This window comes from Muntiacus reevesi, chromosome 1 (genome assembly GCF_963930625.1).
Source record: "Muntiacus reevesi chromosome 1, mMunRee1.1, whole genome shotgun sequence".
NCBI classification, from domain to species: domain Eukaryota; kingdom Metazoa; phylum Chordata; class Mammalia; order Artiodactyla; family Cervidae; genus Muntiacus; species Muntiacus reevesi.
In genome coordinates, this window is record NC_089249.1 from 66,813,231 (window position 1) to 66,832,119 (window position 18,889).

The 18,889-nt window shown below is 45.9% G+C and overlaps 1 protein-coding gene across 1 annotated transcript in view; it reads left to right on the forward strand.

Moving 5' to 3' along the window:
- The first annotated feature begins 671 nt into the window (after positions 1-671).
- Positions 672-18,889, forward strand: part of RXRG (retinoid X receptor gamma) — a 51,387-nt gene continuing 33,169 nt past the window's right edge. The window contains exon 1 of the mRNA XM_065924838.1: positions 672-997. Within this exon, the coding sequence (XP_065780910.1) occupies positions 949-997 (49 nt within the window). The 5' untranslated portion in view covers positions 672-948. The remainder of the gene's footprint in view (positions 998-18,889) is intronic.

The following is an 18,889-nucleotide window of genomic DNA, read 5'->3' on the forward strand; positions in this document are numbered from 1 at the left end:
GCTCTGTGCCAGTGAGGACTCAGGGGCACTTTCTGAACGGGCGGCCTGATGACAGTGGTGTATAAGGCGACTGCCTCCCCTCAATGACGCATCAGAGAAGGACCACCTGTCCGTCTTCCCTACCTGTACTGTGTTCTGTGTGAGTGAGCTCTGGCTCCTAACTGCCCTTCTCAAGCTTCTACCATTAGAGCACAGACCAGTGCCTCCCGCCACCAGAGCAGGGGGTGCTTGCCCCAAGTCTAAGGGCCACTCTGGATTAGTTTTCCAAAGTTGGGGAGGATCTCTCACTCTTGGCTAATCTTGGGTTTATGAAGGGGTCTGTTCTCTCTTCACCCCATCCCCACCTCCTTTCCCAGATCAAACACCAAGTGCATTGGATAGCTAGAAGCCATAGGGAAGAAACCCATTTTAATTAAACCCCATTGATTTTTTTGGGGGGGGTGCAAGTCAAAGAAAAGACATCCAAAGAGCTCCCCGCCACTTCCCCCTCCTCTGCCCTGACCTACTCTGGGTCAGTCACACATCGATTGGCTTCCTAGATAACAGATCGTGCCACCGCCGGGGACCTCTGGGGACCAGCCGGGAGCGCCAAGAGTCGCGCGCAGCAGCCCTGCCCCGACTTAATCAAACTAGCAACAGGATCTGCCTCCCGCGGCAGCGCGGCGGTGGCAGGGTGGCAGCGGCGGCGGCGGCATTATGCGTGATTACTGACAGGCACCAGCTGCTGCCGCCACCGCCGGCTCGACGCACGATGTGGACGCTCAGATCGAGAGGCAGATTCCTGACTAATCCCAGAGGGCTGGCCCAGCCCGAGCTGCCCGGGCTGCTAGGAAGCGATGACCACTCTTGTTAGCCCAAGTTGAAGGGAGCCCGGCTGCGCTTGGGAGCAGGCAGAGGCCGAGCCACTGAGCAGACGCGCCCGGGAGGACTATGAACTGAAGAGTCAACATGTATGGAAATTATTCTCACTTCATGAAGTTTCCCACAGGCTTTGGAGGTGAGTGTTTCACACGGCTTCAACGCCGGGACCGTCTGGAGAGACCGAGCGGAGATGGGGAGATCCGGATAACTGGATTAGGATTGAATTGGGAAGGAGGGCATCTGTGTTTATCGGCGTCTAGAGTGTGTTTCCCTGCGAGTGTGTGTGTGAGCGCGCGGGCAGGAGTGAGGGGCAAGGATGGGGAGAGGGAGGGAGGGAGAGTGGGAGAGAACGGTCCGTAGGTGAGGATCTGTTTGCACATTCGAATGAGTGAACAGATGGGAGGATCTGGGGATATTCTAAGGAGAGCCTGAGCCAACATGCTTGGGAGTCTGTCTGAGACAAAGGTAGACTGAGAGCTTTGTTCTAACTCAGTGGGCTTGTGGGGGTGTGAAGAATGGAAGAGGTAAGAGGAAATTACTGGGATGAACCTAGTACCCAGCTTGCCATGAGAAAAAAAAAATGACGGAAAAGGTTTTGCCAATATTAAGGGTACCTGGGATACTTCATAACAACAGACTGATTATTTTATTTAAAAGCAGATCTCCCTAGAGTTGAATTTTTTAAAAAAGAAAACAGTGCTTTAATTTGCTGCGGTGTTTTCCTTCCTCCGTTTCCTCCCCTCTTGATTTGCTAATAGCCTCTTGTCCCCTCCCCTGCGGCTGTCCCCAATTCCACTTCCAGGGTCACCACCCCCACCTCCACTCTGAGGGTCTCGATCTGGGCGTGATGGGGGGTCCGGGCTCTCAGAGCGGAGCGCAGGCAGCTGGAGCTCCAGGTTGCCAAACCAGGCAGGGCAGCCAGGTGGCACTTCCCAGGGCTGCCCTCACACCCAGGCCCTTTGGTCCCGAGGCTCCTTTGACTCAGGGACAGAAGCAGCCCGGTGGCCCAGCTTCGGGTAAATGGGCCCAACAGCTGACCAACTGCCTCTGACTTGTCAGCTGGTGGCCGGAGGTTTGGGTTCTTAGGAGCCAAAGGGGAGAGCAGACGCTGGCAGGCTCGACAAAGCAGAAATTCTTGTTAGGTTTTGAGAACTGAAAAGTCCCTGCCCTCCCCACCTCCTGTGAGGACAGATAGGCAATTCATCTCAAGGCTTGGGAGCAAAGCTTGCCTATTCCCCTGGGCATGCCCCTCCATAAGGTGTGGTGGGACACTGAAAGCGGATGGGGTCCCTGTCCTGGAGACGTTAAGCCAGGGGGGGTTGCTTATTTATTCGGGCTGCATTGGGCAGTTTTTATGGACCAAGCATGCAGTTAGGTGCCGATAATACAGACGTTCATGAGATACAGTCTGTACTATTTGTACCGGGCAGGCTTGTTACTACCCAGACTCATCGTAATCCTGCATGGTGTGTGCACTCCTGGTTGCAGAAGGAGGCTGCTGCTTGGATCCAATGGGTGAGGGACCCTGGACACATGTTCTGGGAGAGATAATGTTGAAGCTACTGGGGCCAGTCTTGTGACGTGACCCAGTGAGTATGGTGGCCAAAGCTGTGAAGTGGACATCTGATCTTCAGTATACAGTTGGGTGCTGTGAAAAGCCTCCTTGACTCCCATGTGGTTCCATTCTCAGCTGAGAAGCGCTTTTTCCTTTTCCTTCTGAGTTCAGTTGTCTGAAGAACATGCTTATCCATGAGATTCTTGGGACCCTTGAAGTCTGTGAGGTTATGACTTCTTAGCTGCCAAGGAGACCCTCTGAGATGGTTGGGGTAAACAAAAGGGTTGAAGGTGGACAGGTGTAGGAAGAGACAGTCTGGAGAAAGAAGATCTAGTCCAAAATTCACTGGAAGCTGCTGTCTGGAATATTGGGATTGTAACATCCTGAGACCTCAAAGAGCACCTTAGTCCTCTCTTAATATAGATGTGTAAACTGAGGCCTCAAGGAAGGCAGTACCAGTCTAAGGTTATATGGGGTTGAGCAGGAGAGCCCTTCTAGAAAAGCCCCTGAGTCCAACTTCTAATAGCATTCCTCCTATCTCATACAGTGAAAAGAGCATGAAAGATATCTATCTATCTATCTAGAGAGAGAGAGAACTGAGTTTGGTTCCTAGATTTTTACTTACTAGCTTTGTGACCTTAGGCAAGATATTGAACCTCTCTGAGCCTCATCTCTAAAATGTAGTTTAAAATCCTATCTCAGACTATGGTTGTGAGCATTAAACGTGCAAATGCTTGAAAAAGCAGATACAAAGAGTTGTCTATATATTTGGTGTTTAATAAAAGTTAATATTTTTGTCCCCTCTATTCTGCCCAAGTACTAACATGCAAATTAATTTAAAAATCAAAAATTACTGTAGAATAATGAATTAGGAATCTGGGGAAATAAAATTAAATTCGTAAAGACCCACATACGTTGCTGGTTTAAATTTTCATAATTGTGGGAGCTCTGGTATTTAGTGTAATTAGGTTTCAGATAAAAGGAAACACAATGGCTGGGCCATGCAAGAGTAGGCTGATATAACTGTGGGGGGGAGGGGAAAAGATTGTCTAGGCTGTCTGCCCTAATGCTCCTCTTCCTCCCCATTCCTGGGGGAGGAGAACAATTATTTGGTTTAGTTATACTGATGTTTTCCATTGTGCTTGTATTTGCCAGCTAAGAGGCAGAAACATTGAGCAAAGGCAAGGACCCCATCTGTAGGAAGGTCTGCCTGAGAGCTTGCAGAGGTGAGAGAGGGAGGGAGGGAGGGAGAAGGACCTGCCTGCAGGAGCTGGGGAGACCTGAAGTCTGAAGCAGATGTAGCCTACTTGGGGTAAAAGGAGTGAGGCTCCTTTTACCCCAGTGAGGCGAGTTGCACCACACATATAAATGCTTTAGTGTATAACCTCTGTCCTTTCATATATTAGCAAGTGGAACCACAGAGGGCTCCTGTGATTTCTGAGAATCTCTAGGGAAGCAATGTCACCCTTGGGAAATAACACCTGGGATTTGTGTCTGGGCTGTGCTTACCAGATATTAGACCATCCTCCCATAAGTGAACAAGACACTGGGCATACTGGCCACAGGGTGGGGACTACCTGGGTTGCAGTGGCCCCACCAAGGTGCCCACTTGCCCAGCTCTGGTCTCTCCCACGTGATGAGGTAAGAACCTTTCTCTTCTTTTTTTTCTGCCAGCTGCCCAATAAGAGATTTGTTTGCCTGGATGAGACAGTTGCAGCCTCTAAGAAGATGGCAGAACAAATCCTGTAATCCCCCTTCCAATTGTGCAGTAATCCTCAGGGTGAAAAGGAGATCAGGGGAGAGGGCACTTGTCTCATTTCATTTAACAAGCAGACAGTAGCACTTACTAAGTGCCCACTACCATTGTAAGCACGTCACCATTATCATCTTATTTAATCCTCATGACAACTCCTTGAGTGGGTATTACTACCATCATTATTGCACTCCTTTTATAGATGAGGAAACTGAGGCATTGTAAGCTGCAATAACTCATTCTAAGGTCCCAGAGCTGGAAAATGGCACAGCCAAGGCTTTGAACCCAGGCAGTCTGGTCCTGAGTCCTAGCAGTGCTGAGATGCCTCTTACAACTTCTGTGGGCCACAGAGTTGGCACAGGAAGCTAAGGCAGCAGCACATCCCTTGAAGGGCTGAGGAAGCCCAAGCCAGTCACGTCACTGCCGAGCAGCTGTAGATGCAGGAGCCTGGCCTCGAGGAGTAAAGTACACGGTAAGTCAGCAGTCACGCAGGTGCAATGGTGGCCTCTGGAGAACTAGTTGCCGGCTTCTTCTGGGGGCCTGGGTCTTCCCCGGTGGCTCAAATGGTAAAGAATCTGGCTGCAATGCAGGAGATCTTCCCTGGGTCAGGAAGATCCCCTGGAGAAGGGAATGGTTATCCACTCCAGTATTTTTGCCTGGAGAATCCCATGGACAGAGGAGCCTGGTGGGCTACAGTCAGTCCATGGGGTTGCAAAGAGTCGGACTCAACTGAGCAACTGACACTTTCACTTTTTCTCTGGGGGCTACTGATTTGTAAGAGCCCTACCCTACTGAGTCTGAGTACTTGTGTAGAAGAGTCCCCTTCTTACGTAAGGATAGCCACAGAGGAGGGGCTGAGTTGGAGGTGTGTGTGTGTATGTGTGTGTCTGTGTGTGGAGGGCAATATGAGGATGTGGGAGGAGGGTGTGTGTGTGTTTATGTGTATGCCAGAACATATTTTTCCCCTCCACAAACGTGTGGGTGGCTAATAGGGACTTACCATGGAGGTAAGTGGTTAGGGTTTATGTAGGAAGGAATAAATGTTTATGAGATTTAGGAAGGAGTATATTTAGTATAAACTATTTTCTGAAACATTTACAATCTTACCAAGAGATAGAGAGCTGAATAGCAACTGGGGGAAGAAATTATGCAAAGAGTAATCAAAATTCTCCACCTCTTCCTTCCCCTCATTATGTCGCTTCTGTATCTGCAGAGAACTTAGCCACCAGAGTTGGGTGGCTGGGGTGCCGGGGGCTCCCGGAGGAAGCTGCTATTTTTTTCTCTTATTTGAAAGTAGAAAACACAGAGGCCCAGGGAATCTAAGGAGCAAACGTTCTAGAAGGCCTGCGTTTGGGTGGCTTTCTTGAGACTGACCCAGGTCTTGGTTCAGTGGCTGGTTATGGCCTCTGTCACAACTGCTCAGCTCTTCTGTTGTGATGGGGAAGTGGTTGTGGTCAAATGTATAAGCCAATGCATGGGGATGTGCTGCATTGCGTATGTTGGCCCACCCCTAGGGGATTATTCCAGAGAAGTTTTGGTACTATTTTGATTGTCTCCCAGTTAGCAGTGAATAACAACACTAGCTCTAAACAGTTCTTCACCCCTCCTCTACCCCCTACTCCCACCCCAGCTTCCCTGCAAGAGCTGAATCTTTAAAGCCAGAAAAAGACTTGTAGCTCATCTGAACTGACCCATCAGTTAGGGATGAGGACACTAGGGGAAGCAGGTGGGGTTTGCCTGCGACCTATGGCTAATTATGCTCTACAAACTGGGTTCTCCTGAGCGCCCTTGGGGGCCACCTGCAGTGGCAGAAAGAAATGTGGAGGGAGGCTAAGCCACAGAGAGCCCTCCCCTCCTGTCTTTGTACAATAACAATACTACCAACTTTACAGGGTCAAGGGTTAACATTCCACAGTGTAGGGATTCAATCAAACAAAGGCTGGAAAATTGTAAACACACAATAAAAGTTTATTTCTCTTTCCTACTTCAGAGAACTTGGAGACTGTGGTAGTACATTCAGCTTAAATTTTGTATGTAGGTTTTTCTTAGAGGAGGCATGCCTGTTCTTCACGTGTCAGACTGTGCACTGAGAGGCTGACAAGGTGAAGTAAATAAGGCATCAATTCTGGGTCAGTTACAGAAAATTATATTTTAGCAAATCATTCCAGGACAGACACTGGCAGATGAGATCTGGCAGAAAGAGGGCTGTGACCTGGGACATCCCATTCCTATAATCATCGGGATACCCTCACCCCAGGCCAGTGTCCTGAGTGAGTCATATTCCCCTGAGTTTTCTCAACTTTAAATTGTGCAGCCTGGGGCTGTTGGCTCCTTTTATCAGATAATGTAACTGAGAAAGGAGGACGGGAGAGGCAAGAGTTTGCACGTTCAAGACCAAGCTCAGATTTCTATTGGGATTTTAGAATTCAGCATCTGAACTTAAAAAATGGAAAAGCTTGTGATCTTTTACTCAAAACACATTTACAAGAAGTCAGAGGAGCAGCAAAGAGAGTGCTTAATAAATATGTTGGGATGTTCCTTCTAGGCTGGTTGCCTGGGTTGTGTTTCTGTGACTCAGCATCTCTTTGGTCTCTGCTTTCGTTGGTCCCTAATGTCATGGGGAAGCAGTCTCTTGGAAAGCTTGGGGCTCATGATACCTGTGTTTTCTCAGTCCCAGTGACATAGGGAACAGAGCAAAAGTTAGACGTCACCAGGAGGGAAAGAATATTTCAGACTGCTCCAGGAGGGCCTTTCAATCTTTCAGTGAGCACACTTTGGCTCAGCCTCTGGTTTGTGCAGGGGTTGTGTAGGACACCAAGAATGAAGACCCATCCTCTGCCCTGAAGGAGTATATAAACCAGTTACAAGCTCTGAAGTCTGTAGGACAGTTGGAGATGATTTATTCCTAGAAATGTTTTTTGGGGCTGAGGTTAAGAGAATGGTCCAAGGAATTTAGGTATTTAGGACCTGAGAACAAATACTACCATGTCCATTACCCAATGGTAACACTGCACTAAGGGTATGGTTCTCCGTATTTTTAAACTAATTTTTATTAAAGTATAGTTGCTTTATAATGCTGTGTTAGTTTCTGCTGCAGAAGAAAATGGCTATCTGTAAACACATACCCCTTCTTTCTGGACTTCCTTCCCTGTTAGGTCGCCACAGTGCATCAGGTTGAGTCCCCTGTGCTATGCAGTACATTCTCATTAGTTTTCTGTTTTATACACAGTATCAGCAGTTTATATAAGGCAGTTCCAATCTCCCAATTCTTCCCACCCCATCCGTTTCCCCTTGATATCCATACATTTGTTTTCTATGTCTCTATTTCTGCTTATGGTTCACAATATTTTAAAATACCTACAATCTATAGAAGACAGTCCATATTGAGAGGCTAGGGAGAGCATGGGCTTTGCAATGGCCAAGTCATTAAGGAGTCTGCCTGCAATGCAGGAGACACAGGAGATGCAGGTTTGATCCCTGGGTCAGGAAGATACCCTGGAGGAGGAAAGCACAACCTGCTCTAATATTCCTGCCTGAAAAATCCCACGGACAGAGGAGCCTGGCAGGATACAGTCTGCTGCTGTTGCTGCTAAGTTGCTTCAGTCGTGTCCGACTCTGTGCGACCCCATAGACGGCAGCCCACCAAGCTCCCCTGTCCCTGGGATTCTCCAGGCAAGAACACTGGAGTGGGTTGCCATTTCCTTCTCCAATGTGTGAAAGTGAAAAGTGAAAGTGAAGTTGCTCAATGGTCCATGGGATTTTCCAGGCAAGAGTACTGGAGTGGGGTGCCATTGCCTTCTCCAGTCTAAAGGGTCACAAAAAGTTGGACCTGACGGAGCGACTAAGCATGCACTAATGACACGCTGAAATGATGATTTGTTTGGGGCTTCCCTCTTGGCTCAGACACTGAAGAATCTGCCTGCAATGCAGGAGACCAGGGTTTGATCCCTGGGTAAGGAAGATCCCCTCAGAATGTGAACAAGAAGCCTACAGAGACAGAGAAAGAGATGGAAGTCATGAATTCAAGAGCTGGGTGTGGGCAGAATTGGTGTTCAAGGATTTCAGGAACAAGGGGCTGGGGGGGGGGGCACTGTAAGTCAACGCCGGGAGCACTTCCTGGCATTTGTCTTGATGGGCTGGTACATGGCATACCAGTGCATGGGTTTGGTTTAAAGGGACAGACAGCTGGTCCTGTTTGGTGGAGCCCCTACTCTCCAGTAAACCCTTGTGCCTCCAAAACGTTGGGGATGGCACAATATCCATCTGTACCCGCTGCTGCTGCTAAGTCGCTTCAGTCGTGTCCGATTCTGTGTGACCCCATAGACGGCAGCCCACCTGGCTCCCCCATCCCTGGGATTCCCCAGGCATTCCACTGGAGTGGGCTGTCATTTCCTTCTCCAATGCATGAAAGTGAAAAGTGAAACTGAAGTCACTCAGTCGTGTCCCACTCTTCGAGACCGCATGGACTGTAGCCTACCAGGCTCCTCCGTCCATGGGATGTTCCAGACAAGAGTACTGGAGTGAGGTGCCATTGCCTTCTCCATCTGTACCAACAAGGTTCAAATTTGGTCCTGGGTGGGAAGGGTGGTATGTAAGCAAAACGCCATTAATTACACGCAGAGAGGCTGACAGAAATTGTGCCAGACTAAACTCAGATTCTAGGTCTTTAATAATTCACAACAAATACTTGAAAGGGTCCCTTTATCATTCTAAACCTCAGTTTTCTAATCTGTCTAATGAGAATAATTTCTTCCTTTCCAACTACTCTGAGCCAGTTTGAAGCTTGGAGGGCCTGCTCTATGTGTAGCACCTAGCAGGGAGGATGAGATGGCTGAATGGCATCATTGACTCAATGGACATGAGTCTGAGCAAACTCTGGGCCGTGGTGAAGGACAGGGAAGCCTGGCGTGTTGCAGCCCATGGGGTCGCAGAGTCGGACACGACTGAGGGACGCGACAGCAGCATGGAGCCTCGTCCACAGTTAGGAGCCCTCAACAAACATTTTTTGACTGACGGAACCAATAATTGATGTGGGAATACACAGCAGACAATTATAAAGAGTTTTACAAATGTAAGGCAGTATGTACTGGATGGAATAAGCTTTGACGTGGGAGCAGAAGACCCAGGGTTTTGTCCTGACTGCACGACCAATTCAGGCAACTTCTCTAGAAAATGAAGTGGTTCCTCAAGTCCTGAAAGTCTGATTGCTACCCCAAACAACATGGCCTTACTAATTTGTGATATTATTAATTTGGAATGGTGGTTAAATTGATCATGACAGGAACTAGTCTGTATTTGCACATTCATGAAAAATAGCAACAAAAATGTTTGTTAAGCAAGTAAGGCTGTGGAAGACTTGAACCTCTTTAAGTTACATTGGTTTCTAAGCAATTTAAAAAGAAAGCATAGTAGAAATCTCATTAGCATATTAACCGGGTGTTAATTACAAAAGAATCTTTTAAAGCAGATTTTATAAAATCCCCACTTAATAACCATTAGCTTGTGGTACTTGAAACACAAACTCTTCACGTGTGTTACTTAGAAGTAATAAAATTGTAATTTAAAAGTAATCTGCCAACTTGTCACGAATTTAGACTGATTTTTCTCTCAATTGATCCAAATGAGTGAGGTTTTGCTATAATTATATATAATGCTGGTAATAATGAGGCTGATTATCAATCTTTGCTGCTTTTCACTACCTCCATCATTGCAGGTTTTAGGGAAAGGGGTGGGGATGGAGGGAGAAGGAGGGATGGAGGGGAGAGTGGAGGCAGAGAGGGAGGAGGGGCTGCCAATCTCGCCCTCCCCCTCATCCCAGCCCTGGAAGAAGCAAGCCCCCGCCCCCACCCCGGCAGCCCGCCAGCCCGCCAGCCCTCCTGAGGGGCCTACAGGAGTCGGGCTGTGTGGACTCAGGCTGGCAGGCTGGTTGGAGCTGCGGCAGTTCATCAGCTGTTGCATTTTGTGTCCTCAGATTCCAGCTGAGAGGCCAAGGAGGCTGAGCCCCAGGGCCCGAGGGAGCATCTCTTCTCCCACACGCTTGCCACCCCCATCATATTTCTTCACTTTCCCCACTGAGAAAGCCAGAAAGGACGTTGGTAGCAGAGAAGGCTTCCCATTAAAAAAATGCAGTTTCTCCTTGTGCTCAGTAAGAATCCAGCTAATGATGTGATGTCCACATCTGTTAAAAGGGGAGTTCAATGCCTGTACAATACTTTCCCGTCCAGTCTCAGAGTGGCGGTACAGCTCAGACGAGTATGTGAAAGTGCTTTTGAAAATGCCACAGCAGTTTAAATATAAGAAATGCATATCAGCCAGGCCTGGGCATCTGAGTGCCCCTTCTGTGGAAGAAAGAGAGAGGAAAAAGCTGAGTTGAACTGAGGACTGAGTTTCCAACCTGATGAAGGAAACCAGAGCTTGGGTTTGATATGAGGGGCTGGAGTGTCTTAGTCAGAAAGTGCCAGGTCACGTACACACTACTGTGTATAAAATGGGTAACTAATAGTACCTCCTGTATAGTACAGGGTACTCTGCTCAGTACTCTGTAATGGCCCATGTGGGAAAAGAATCTAAAAAGAGTGAATATATGTACAGTTGACTCACTTTGCTCTACACCTGAAACTAAGCATTGTAAATCAATTCTACTCCAATAAAAATCTAAAACTGAGAATACCAAGTCAGAATCCTGAGAGAGGCCACAGTTGGGTTAGGAAGGGCAGAGTTGGGGACAAAAACTGGGCCCGGGGAAGCTAGAGGAAGGAGGAATCCTGAGTAACTCTTATAAGGAGCCACTCAGCCAGTATAGTATATGGTGCGGCTGGGATTAAAACCCAGGTCTGCTGCCTTTCCCCTAGAATCAAGTGCTACTTGTATAAGGTACTAGCCATGTTCTCTTGGGCCAGTTGTTTAATTTCTCTGTCCCCCCGTTTTTCATTTGTACAATAGGAATGAAAGTTGGTAACCTTAAAGGGGTTTGTAGGGATGAATTAAGTCAGTATATGTAAAGTGTTTAGATCTATATCTGGTTCATGGCAATTGCTTAATAAATATTATCTGTTGTTTTTACTTAGCAGAGGAGATGACATTTAAGTGTCAGTTGAGTGTCTTCATATTGCAGGCCTCCCTACCTCCCTTGCAGCCTGTCTGTATATTATGAGCCAAGCAGGGAAAAGATGTGTGAACAAGTTTCCCTTTGACTAGGAAGCACAAGCCAGGTTTCTGAATATTCTAGGACTGGTAGGCTTATGTAGCACATCCCTCCATTAGTGAAAAGGAGGCAGGTTGTTGTGAGATTGTGTCCATCATGACAGAAAGTAAATTGAGATAGGGCCCTGTGATGTTTCTAATGGAGAGTCCTGACTCTTAGAAATAGCAAGTTGTTTTTTTTTTTTTTTTTAACCTCTGTCCCCTTCCCTGTGGCTGGATGTTACCATTATTGATAATTCATCCCAAGTTTCCATTCCATCCTGAGGATGGGACAGTGAACTCTCTACCCAGGCACAGCAGTTAAGGGGTGGAAACGGCAAGCCATTTGTTCCCTTGTCTGGCCAATCAGAAAGACTCATGCTTGACATTTTATGTTTACCGGCTGAGGATGAGGTTGCTAAGCAACTTCCTTGCCTTGGTTGAATTCTGTAGTTCTAAGTACCTGGGCTTTTCTTTCTCAATAAGTGTCCCCTCAACACACACATGCAATTTGTTATCTAGAGATTTCAGAGATTTTCATTTTGGTAAACATAAGGAACACAGATTTCTCATGCAAATGATTTCTATTGATGAACTCCCTACATGGTTGTATCAGTTAACAAAGGAACTATTCCATTCATTGAAAAAGAAAGTGTTAGTTTCTCAGTAGTGTCCGACTCTTTGACCCATGGACTATAGCTCGCTAGGCTCCTCTGTCCATGGAGTTCTCCAGGCAATAATACTGGAGTGGGTTGCCATTTGCTTCTCCAGGGGATCTTCCCAACCCAGGGATCAAATCTACATCTCCCACATTGTAGGCAGATTCTTTACTCTCTGAGCCACCAGGGAAGCTCATTCACTGATCACTCAACAAATATTTTTTGACCATCTACTGTGTTCCAGGCACAGTACTAGACACCACAAAGATAATTGTGGTGAAATTTAGAATGTGTGATAGCCAGTAGGGTACCAGGTATTCAGAAAGAAAGCATAGAGGAAATTTCCATGTTGTGATGGATAATGGGGAGATCTGGAGGGTCCAAGGGGAAGGGTTGAGGTTGCTGGGATGATGGAGGGGCACTCTGGGCTCAGAGGAGTGGTTAATATTATAAATAACTGGTATGTTCGGACTAGTGCCTGATGGTAGCTGTTCTTAATAGAACATTTGCTATTGGTGTGGCTTGGGTTAAACTCTATTTACATAACCTTCTACAGCAGTATTCAAGCCAGACATAGGTCTCTCTCACCAATCTTATAGCACGGTAAGTAATTGTAACTGCTACCCCTGAGCTAGTGGTCTCAAATGGTTTGAGCACCTCTGACCTAGGTATGTATACCTCCATTTATGGCTGAGGAAACTAGATCAGAGAGGTCAAGTTCCTGGCCCAGGTTTACATGACTGGAAAGTGATGTAACCTCCATCCAACCTAGGACATTTGGGCAGCTTCAGAGTCTTGTATTCCACATACATGTCACCCTGGATGCCCGTACGATGCACTCATGGACTTCAAAAATCAGACACTTTGCAGATTCCATAACCTCTTTGGCTCCTGGTGACACTGTCAGCATCTCAAACTGCAATCTGGAATCCAAACAGCCTGAAGGGTTAACACGGTCCAGCTGATGACGGGCGCCTTGGCACGTGGTCTATACTCAGACCGTTCCAGACCACCACCACCTGCACGTCCTTCTTTTAGATGCCAGTGAGCTATGTCCTACCCACCTCAGTGTTCATGGAACAGCATTGGAGGGGATCTTAGAAGCCACTAGGTGTTGCCTTCTTACTGGGGAGAGTGAGTCCTGGAAAGATGAAAGGCATTTCTTTGGTATGTTGCCAGGAGAGAAGAGAAGGTCCAGAGAAAGGCAGCTATCCCTCTCCCATCAGATGAATTAATTTCTATAAAAATAATTGCTCTGCAAAAAGAATGAACTCTGCAGACTAGAGATTTTGTGCATTTCCCAGGCATCTGAGAGTGGTCACAGTATGAGGGGCTATGAGGATCTAGAGGGCATGTGGTCAGGGAGAAAATTGGGCTCCCAGCCTCTGCACAGTAGCCAAATAGAAGCTTTAGAGAAAATCTTCACTTTGGATTTGGACTAGAAACCAAACTTCTGGAAAACTTGTACTAGCTGTAGTTCCCACATGGCTATGGAAAAAAAAAAAAAAAAGAAGTGAGAGCCGAAGAAACTGATAAAAAGTGTCCTAGATAGGAATGTTTTAGTGTCTATTTGGGAGAGTGGATTAATTTCCATTGAACAACACTTATTATTTTCCACCTTTTCTAAAAGCAAAGCTATTTATTTCTAAGCAATAGTGGTCATTCATTGTGAAAGGCAAAGAATAAAAATGCATTTGTGAAGATGTGTTTAATTTTTTATTTTTTCTTATAAAAATATGGCCCATCTCTTCTAGGCCATTGACTCAGCAGACATTTTAAAGGCCATGGTAAACCAGACTTTAATTGGCTGTTGCATTCTGTCTCAATGTGCCATTGCCATCACTGAGTAATTGAGGAATATTCTGATTGTCTTCATTTGTATTATTATTAACTATAATAAAAATAATGTAGTTTAAATTTCAAATCTCTCTCACATCCTCTCATTTTATTCTGGAAATAATTTGTGAGTTTCCTCAAGTCCATATTTTCATATTTTTTGTATAGCTCATGTTTCTTTTTTTTTTAAGTAAATGATCAAGCTAGTCAATACTTTATTTTTATATGTGGAATGAAAGCTAAATTCCATATCTGTCTATATATATTAGCTGTTACAAATAGCTACATATAATAAATAATAGCTGCAAAAACATTAAATCAGTGTCTATAACTGAATCACTTAACTGTACATCTGAAACAAACACATTATAAATCAACTATACTTCAATATAAAATAAAATTTAAAAAGAGTAAACTCAATTCATAAACACAAAACAAAACAGAACTGGAAATTTTGTTATATTCTCCATTTCTCCCTCCTTATCAATAGCAAATTACAGTCCATGTTTCTTAAACATCATTCCTTTGCATACTGTTTTCATGATATTCAACATATCACATGTTCTTCTACATAGAAATTTTCTGAGGTCAGTTTACTTTTTGGGGAAAACTTAAAATAGTGATTTTTAGGAAGATAATTTTATATAAAAGATGGAAGCAGAGTCACTTGCAATAAACAGAAGGAAACAGTAAAAATGAATATAAAACTATTAATATATTTTAAACGTTTGCCTACATATCACTTAAAACACCACCTGAGATGTTCCATATCACCAGTGTTAAAGGCTGCATACCTTGGTAACCCTCAGATTGATGACTGTGTGAAGGAAGATCTTGTTCTTGCCTGTCCCATAGCTCTGGGATAGTGTGAAGCACTGGACATCACCCTGGGGATGTAGAAGTGAAAGGCACAGTCCCTGCGACCCACTTCAAGTAGAATATGCAGGGTCCTTGGGTCAGTTTTGGAAAGCCCACTCAGGGAAGGGAAAGTCGGTTTTCCTCAGATGGCTTGGGGAAGGACAGCTGTCATCCCAGCCAAGTTCACGGCTCCTCACCCATCAGGTTGGGCTGGCTCCTAACTCACCTGTCACATGCTATCTTAGTGGCAGGCTCAAGGTGCGCATTGGCTTCTTTAAATGTCACAGCCTTCCGGGGCTGCTGAAGAGGCTAAAATTGTTCTTTCTAATCAGTGACCGTCTGAGAAGGTTTTTGGTTTTTCTGGCTTGAGCTCTTGGAAGTTGCCCCCTTCTCTCTCCTTCAGATGAACTTTCAGCTTGAGATCACTTCATAATTGAGTCATCTTGTACTTTGTGATGTGGTGGCTCTCCAAATCATCTCTGCTGTCCTTGACAGAGTACACGGGAGACAGCATGGGCTTCAGATTGACAGTGTGAATCTGGAATCTGGCACTTGCTACCTGGCTAATGCCAGGTAACGTGCTAGCGGTAAGGATACAAAAACAGACCAGTTCTCCCTTTCAGTTTAATGGAAAATACAAGGAAATAAACAAGCTGTTACTACCAAAACAGAAAAGGGCATCAAACCAGATTAAGAATATCAGGGAAGACTTCCTAGAGGAGGTGATACTTGAGTTAGACTTTGAAGGAGAAATAAAAACTTCTAGACAAAGGAGGTGGGGGCAAGTCATCCCAGCACTTGGAGCAGCATGGGGGTGAGGCTAAGCCCAAGCTGTCATTCATCTATAAAAGGCTGAGATGGTCTTCATGCCCTGTTGTCAAGATGGTAGAATGAGTTAATGTACGGAAATTGCCTGATGCTACTTAGGGCACACAAGAAGTGTCTCGCCCATCCCTTTGAGCCCTTTAGCCACTTCTCTGTGGACCCACAGCGTGTGGTTCACCTCAGTTGTGGTCCTTAGAACATGGCAATTGGGATTCATCTGTTTATGAGACAAGTGTCCCTCATAGACTGAAACTCCTGGAAGGTTCCGGCCTCCTCAGACACAGGAGTGACTGTTCTTGCTACAAGTAGACCTTAACTAAGCTAGAAGAGTGGGCTTCCCTGATGGCTCAGCAGGTAAAGAATCCGCCTTCCAATGCAGGACATGCGAGTTTGATCCCTGGGTTGGGAAGATCCCCTGGAGAAGGAAATGGCAACCCACTCCAGTATTCTTGCCTGGGAAATCTCATAAACAGAGGAGCCTGGTGCGCTACAGTCCATGGGGTCTCAAGAGTTGGACACCACTTGGAAACGAAACAGCAAGAAAGCTAGGTGAAGCTCCAAGGGCAACTCCAGGGTGACATTTTTCTAGTGAGATATTTATGTTTAAGAATCGCTGCACGGTTACACCTCCGATGCTTCACGTTCCCCTCCAGAATGTGAAGAGAGTACCCCCTCTCTGCATCCTAGTCCTAATACTATGTAAGTATCACTAAGGTCTCTGAAAGACTTAAGACTGCCCTATAGTTTGGCTCCAGTAGAAGTGTGTCTGGCTCCAGTAGAAAGTGGAGAACTGGATGACTTCTCCTGCAGGCCATGCTTACTGACCACCTCTCTGCATAACCCTCTCATGTTCCATCCATGAGGACAACATGGGTGCCGTGGTGAAACCTAGCATCTGCTCATTCAGAATCTGTTCTTGCACTTTCTAACACCATACACAAAAATAAACTCAAAATGGATTAAAGATCTAAATGTAACACCAGAAACTATAAAACTCCTAGAGGAGAACATAGGCAAAGCACTCTCCGACATAAATCACAGCAGGATCCTCTATGACCCACTTCCCAGAATATTGGAAATAAGAGCAAAAATAAACAAATGGGACCTAATGAAATTTAAAAGCTTTTGCACAACAAAGGAAACTATAAGCAAGGTGAAAAGACAACCCTCAGATTGGGAGAAAATAATAGCAAACGAAGCAACAGACAAAGGATTAATCTCAAAAATATAAAGCAAAAAAAAAAAAAAAAATATATATATATATATATATATATATATATATATATATAAAGCAACTCCTGCAGCTCAATTCCAGAAAAATAAATGACCCAATCAAAAAATGGACCAAAGAACTAAACAGACATTTCTCCAAAGAAGACATACAGATGGCTAACAAACACATGAAAAGATGCTCAACATCACGCATTATCAGAGAAATGCAAATCAAAACCACAATGAGGTACCATTACACGCCAGTCAGGATGGCTGCTATCCAAAAGTCTACAAGCAATAAATGCTGGAGAGGGTGTGGAGAAAAGGGAACCCTCTTACACTGTTGGTGGGAATGCAAACTAGTACAGCCGCTATGGAGAACAGTGTGGAGATTTCTTAAAAAACTGGAAATAGTACTGCCATATGACCCAGCAATCCCACTCCTGGGCATACACACTGAGGAAACCAGATCTGAAAGAGACACATGCACCCCAATGTTCATCGCAGCACTGTTTATAATAGCCAGGACATGGAAGCAACCTAGATGCCCATCAGCAGACGAATGGATAAGGAAGCTGTGGTACATATACACCATGGAATATTACCCAGCCATTAAAAAGAATTCATTTGAATCAGTTCTAATGAGATGGATGAAACTGGAGCCCATTATACAGAGTGAAGTAAGCCAGAAAGATAAAGAACATTACAGCATACTAACACATATATATGGAATTTAGAAAGATGGTAATGATAACCCTATAGGCAAAACAGAAAAAGAGACACAGATGTACAGAACAGACTTTTGGACTCTGTGGGAGAAGGCGAGGGTGGGATGTTTCAAGAGAACAGCATCAAAACATGTATATTATCTAGGGTGAAACAGATCACCAGCCCAGGTTGGATGCATGAGACAAGTGCTCAGGCCTGGTGCACTGGGAAGACCCAGAGGGATGGGATGGGGAGGGAGGTGGGAGGGGGGATCGGGATGGGGAACACATGTAACTTCACGGCTGATTCATGTCAATGTATGACAAAACCACTACAATATTATAAAGTAATTAGCCTCCAACTAATAAAAATAAATGGAAACTATATATATATAAAATTATGATGCAGAATCTGTCTTGCATGCCGGCCACACAGGGAGCTGGGACTGTGATTCTCGGTGGGCTGCTCTGTTGCTCTCCCGAGTCTCTGCCCTGCTGCTGGGACCCTAAAGTTCACAGCTCCTCTCTTCTGGAGAGGGCGCTCCATGCTGGGCTCCTGAGATGGAAGTTGGGTATGCTTCTTTTCATTTATCTTGAGTTGCATCTAGGAGGGAACTTGGGCTCAACTTTTCTAGGAAAAAGGTACCAGATGCCATCTGTCCAGAGCCCATTTCACAGACACTTATGGCCACAGCTTCCTATCCCCAGCGGAGAAACAGTCTGGGCAGGCCAGGTCACACTTGCCTTCTGGGGCCTCTGCGGCCGCTGAGCCATACCCAGCCATCCTGAGTCTTCTTCCCTAAGTGCTGATTAAGCCTACACTCTAGAGATTGGATAAGAACCTTATGGGACGAAAATGCAAAAGCTACAGACAGTGAAAGGCATGCTAACAGCCTCTGCCTTCCCCATGATCATAATGGAATGTGTTCCCAACAGCAAGCACAGTGTTCCCTTCAGTTCTGAATCGCTAGCATCTAATGTGGTACCTGCACCATAATAGATGCTCATTACATGTGAATGAATGACTCCTGACTATATAGAGGCTCAGCCCTACCCGTGGTCTCAGAGCAAAATGAGTTTGAGCAGGGAATTCTGGGAGCAGCCAGACACCTGCTCACTCCATCCCCCACCTGGGAGCTTGGTATGGACTCACCTTCCCAGTCTCACCGGCTCAGGTCACAGTCCCCCAGGCCTGGGGACTTGTGGGTTATGTCCCTGTGGCCCTGATTGTTGTTCTGATACAGTTCAAGGTGAATTCCATGTGGCGTACCAGAGGACCTGTCCGATAGCAAGTCCTTTCTCCTTCCTGGTCTTTGCTGGCCTTTATTCTGCCAGCTGTGAGTTCACAGGTGTGCGGCTGTGGCTGGAAGCAGGGGAATGATACAGGAGACAAAAGGAGGGGACTCTGTCCTCACACATCAACCCTCCCATCACCTTGACT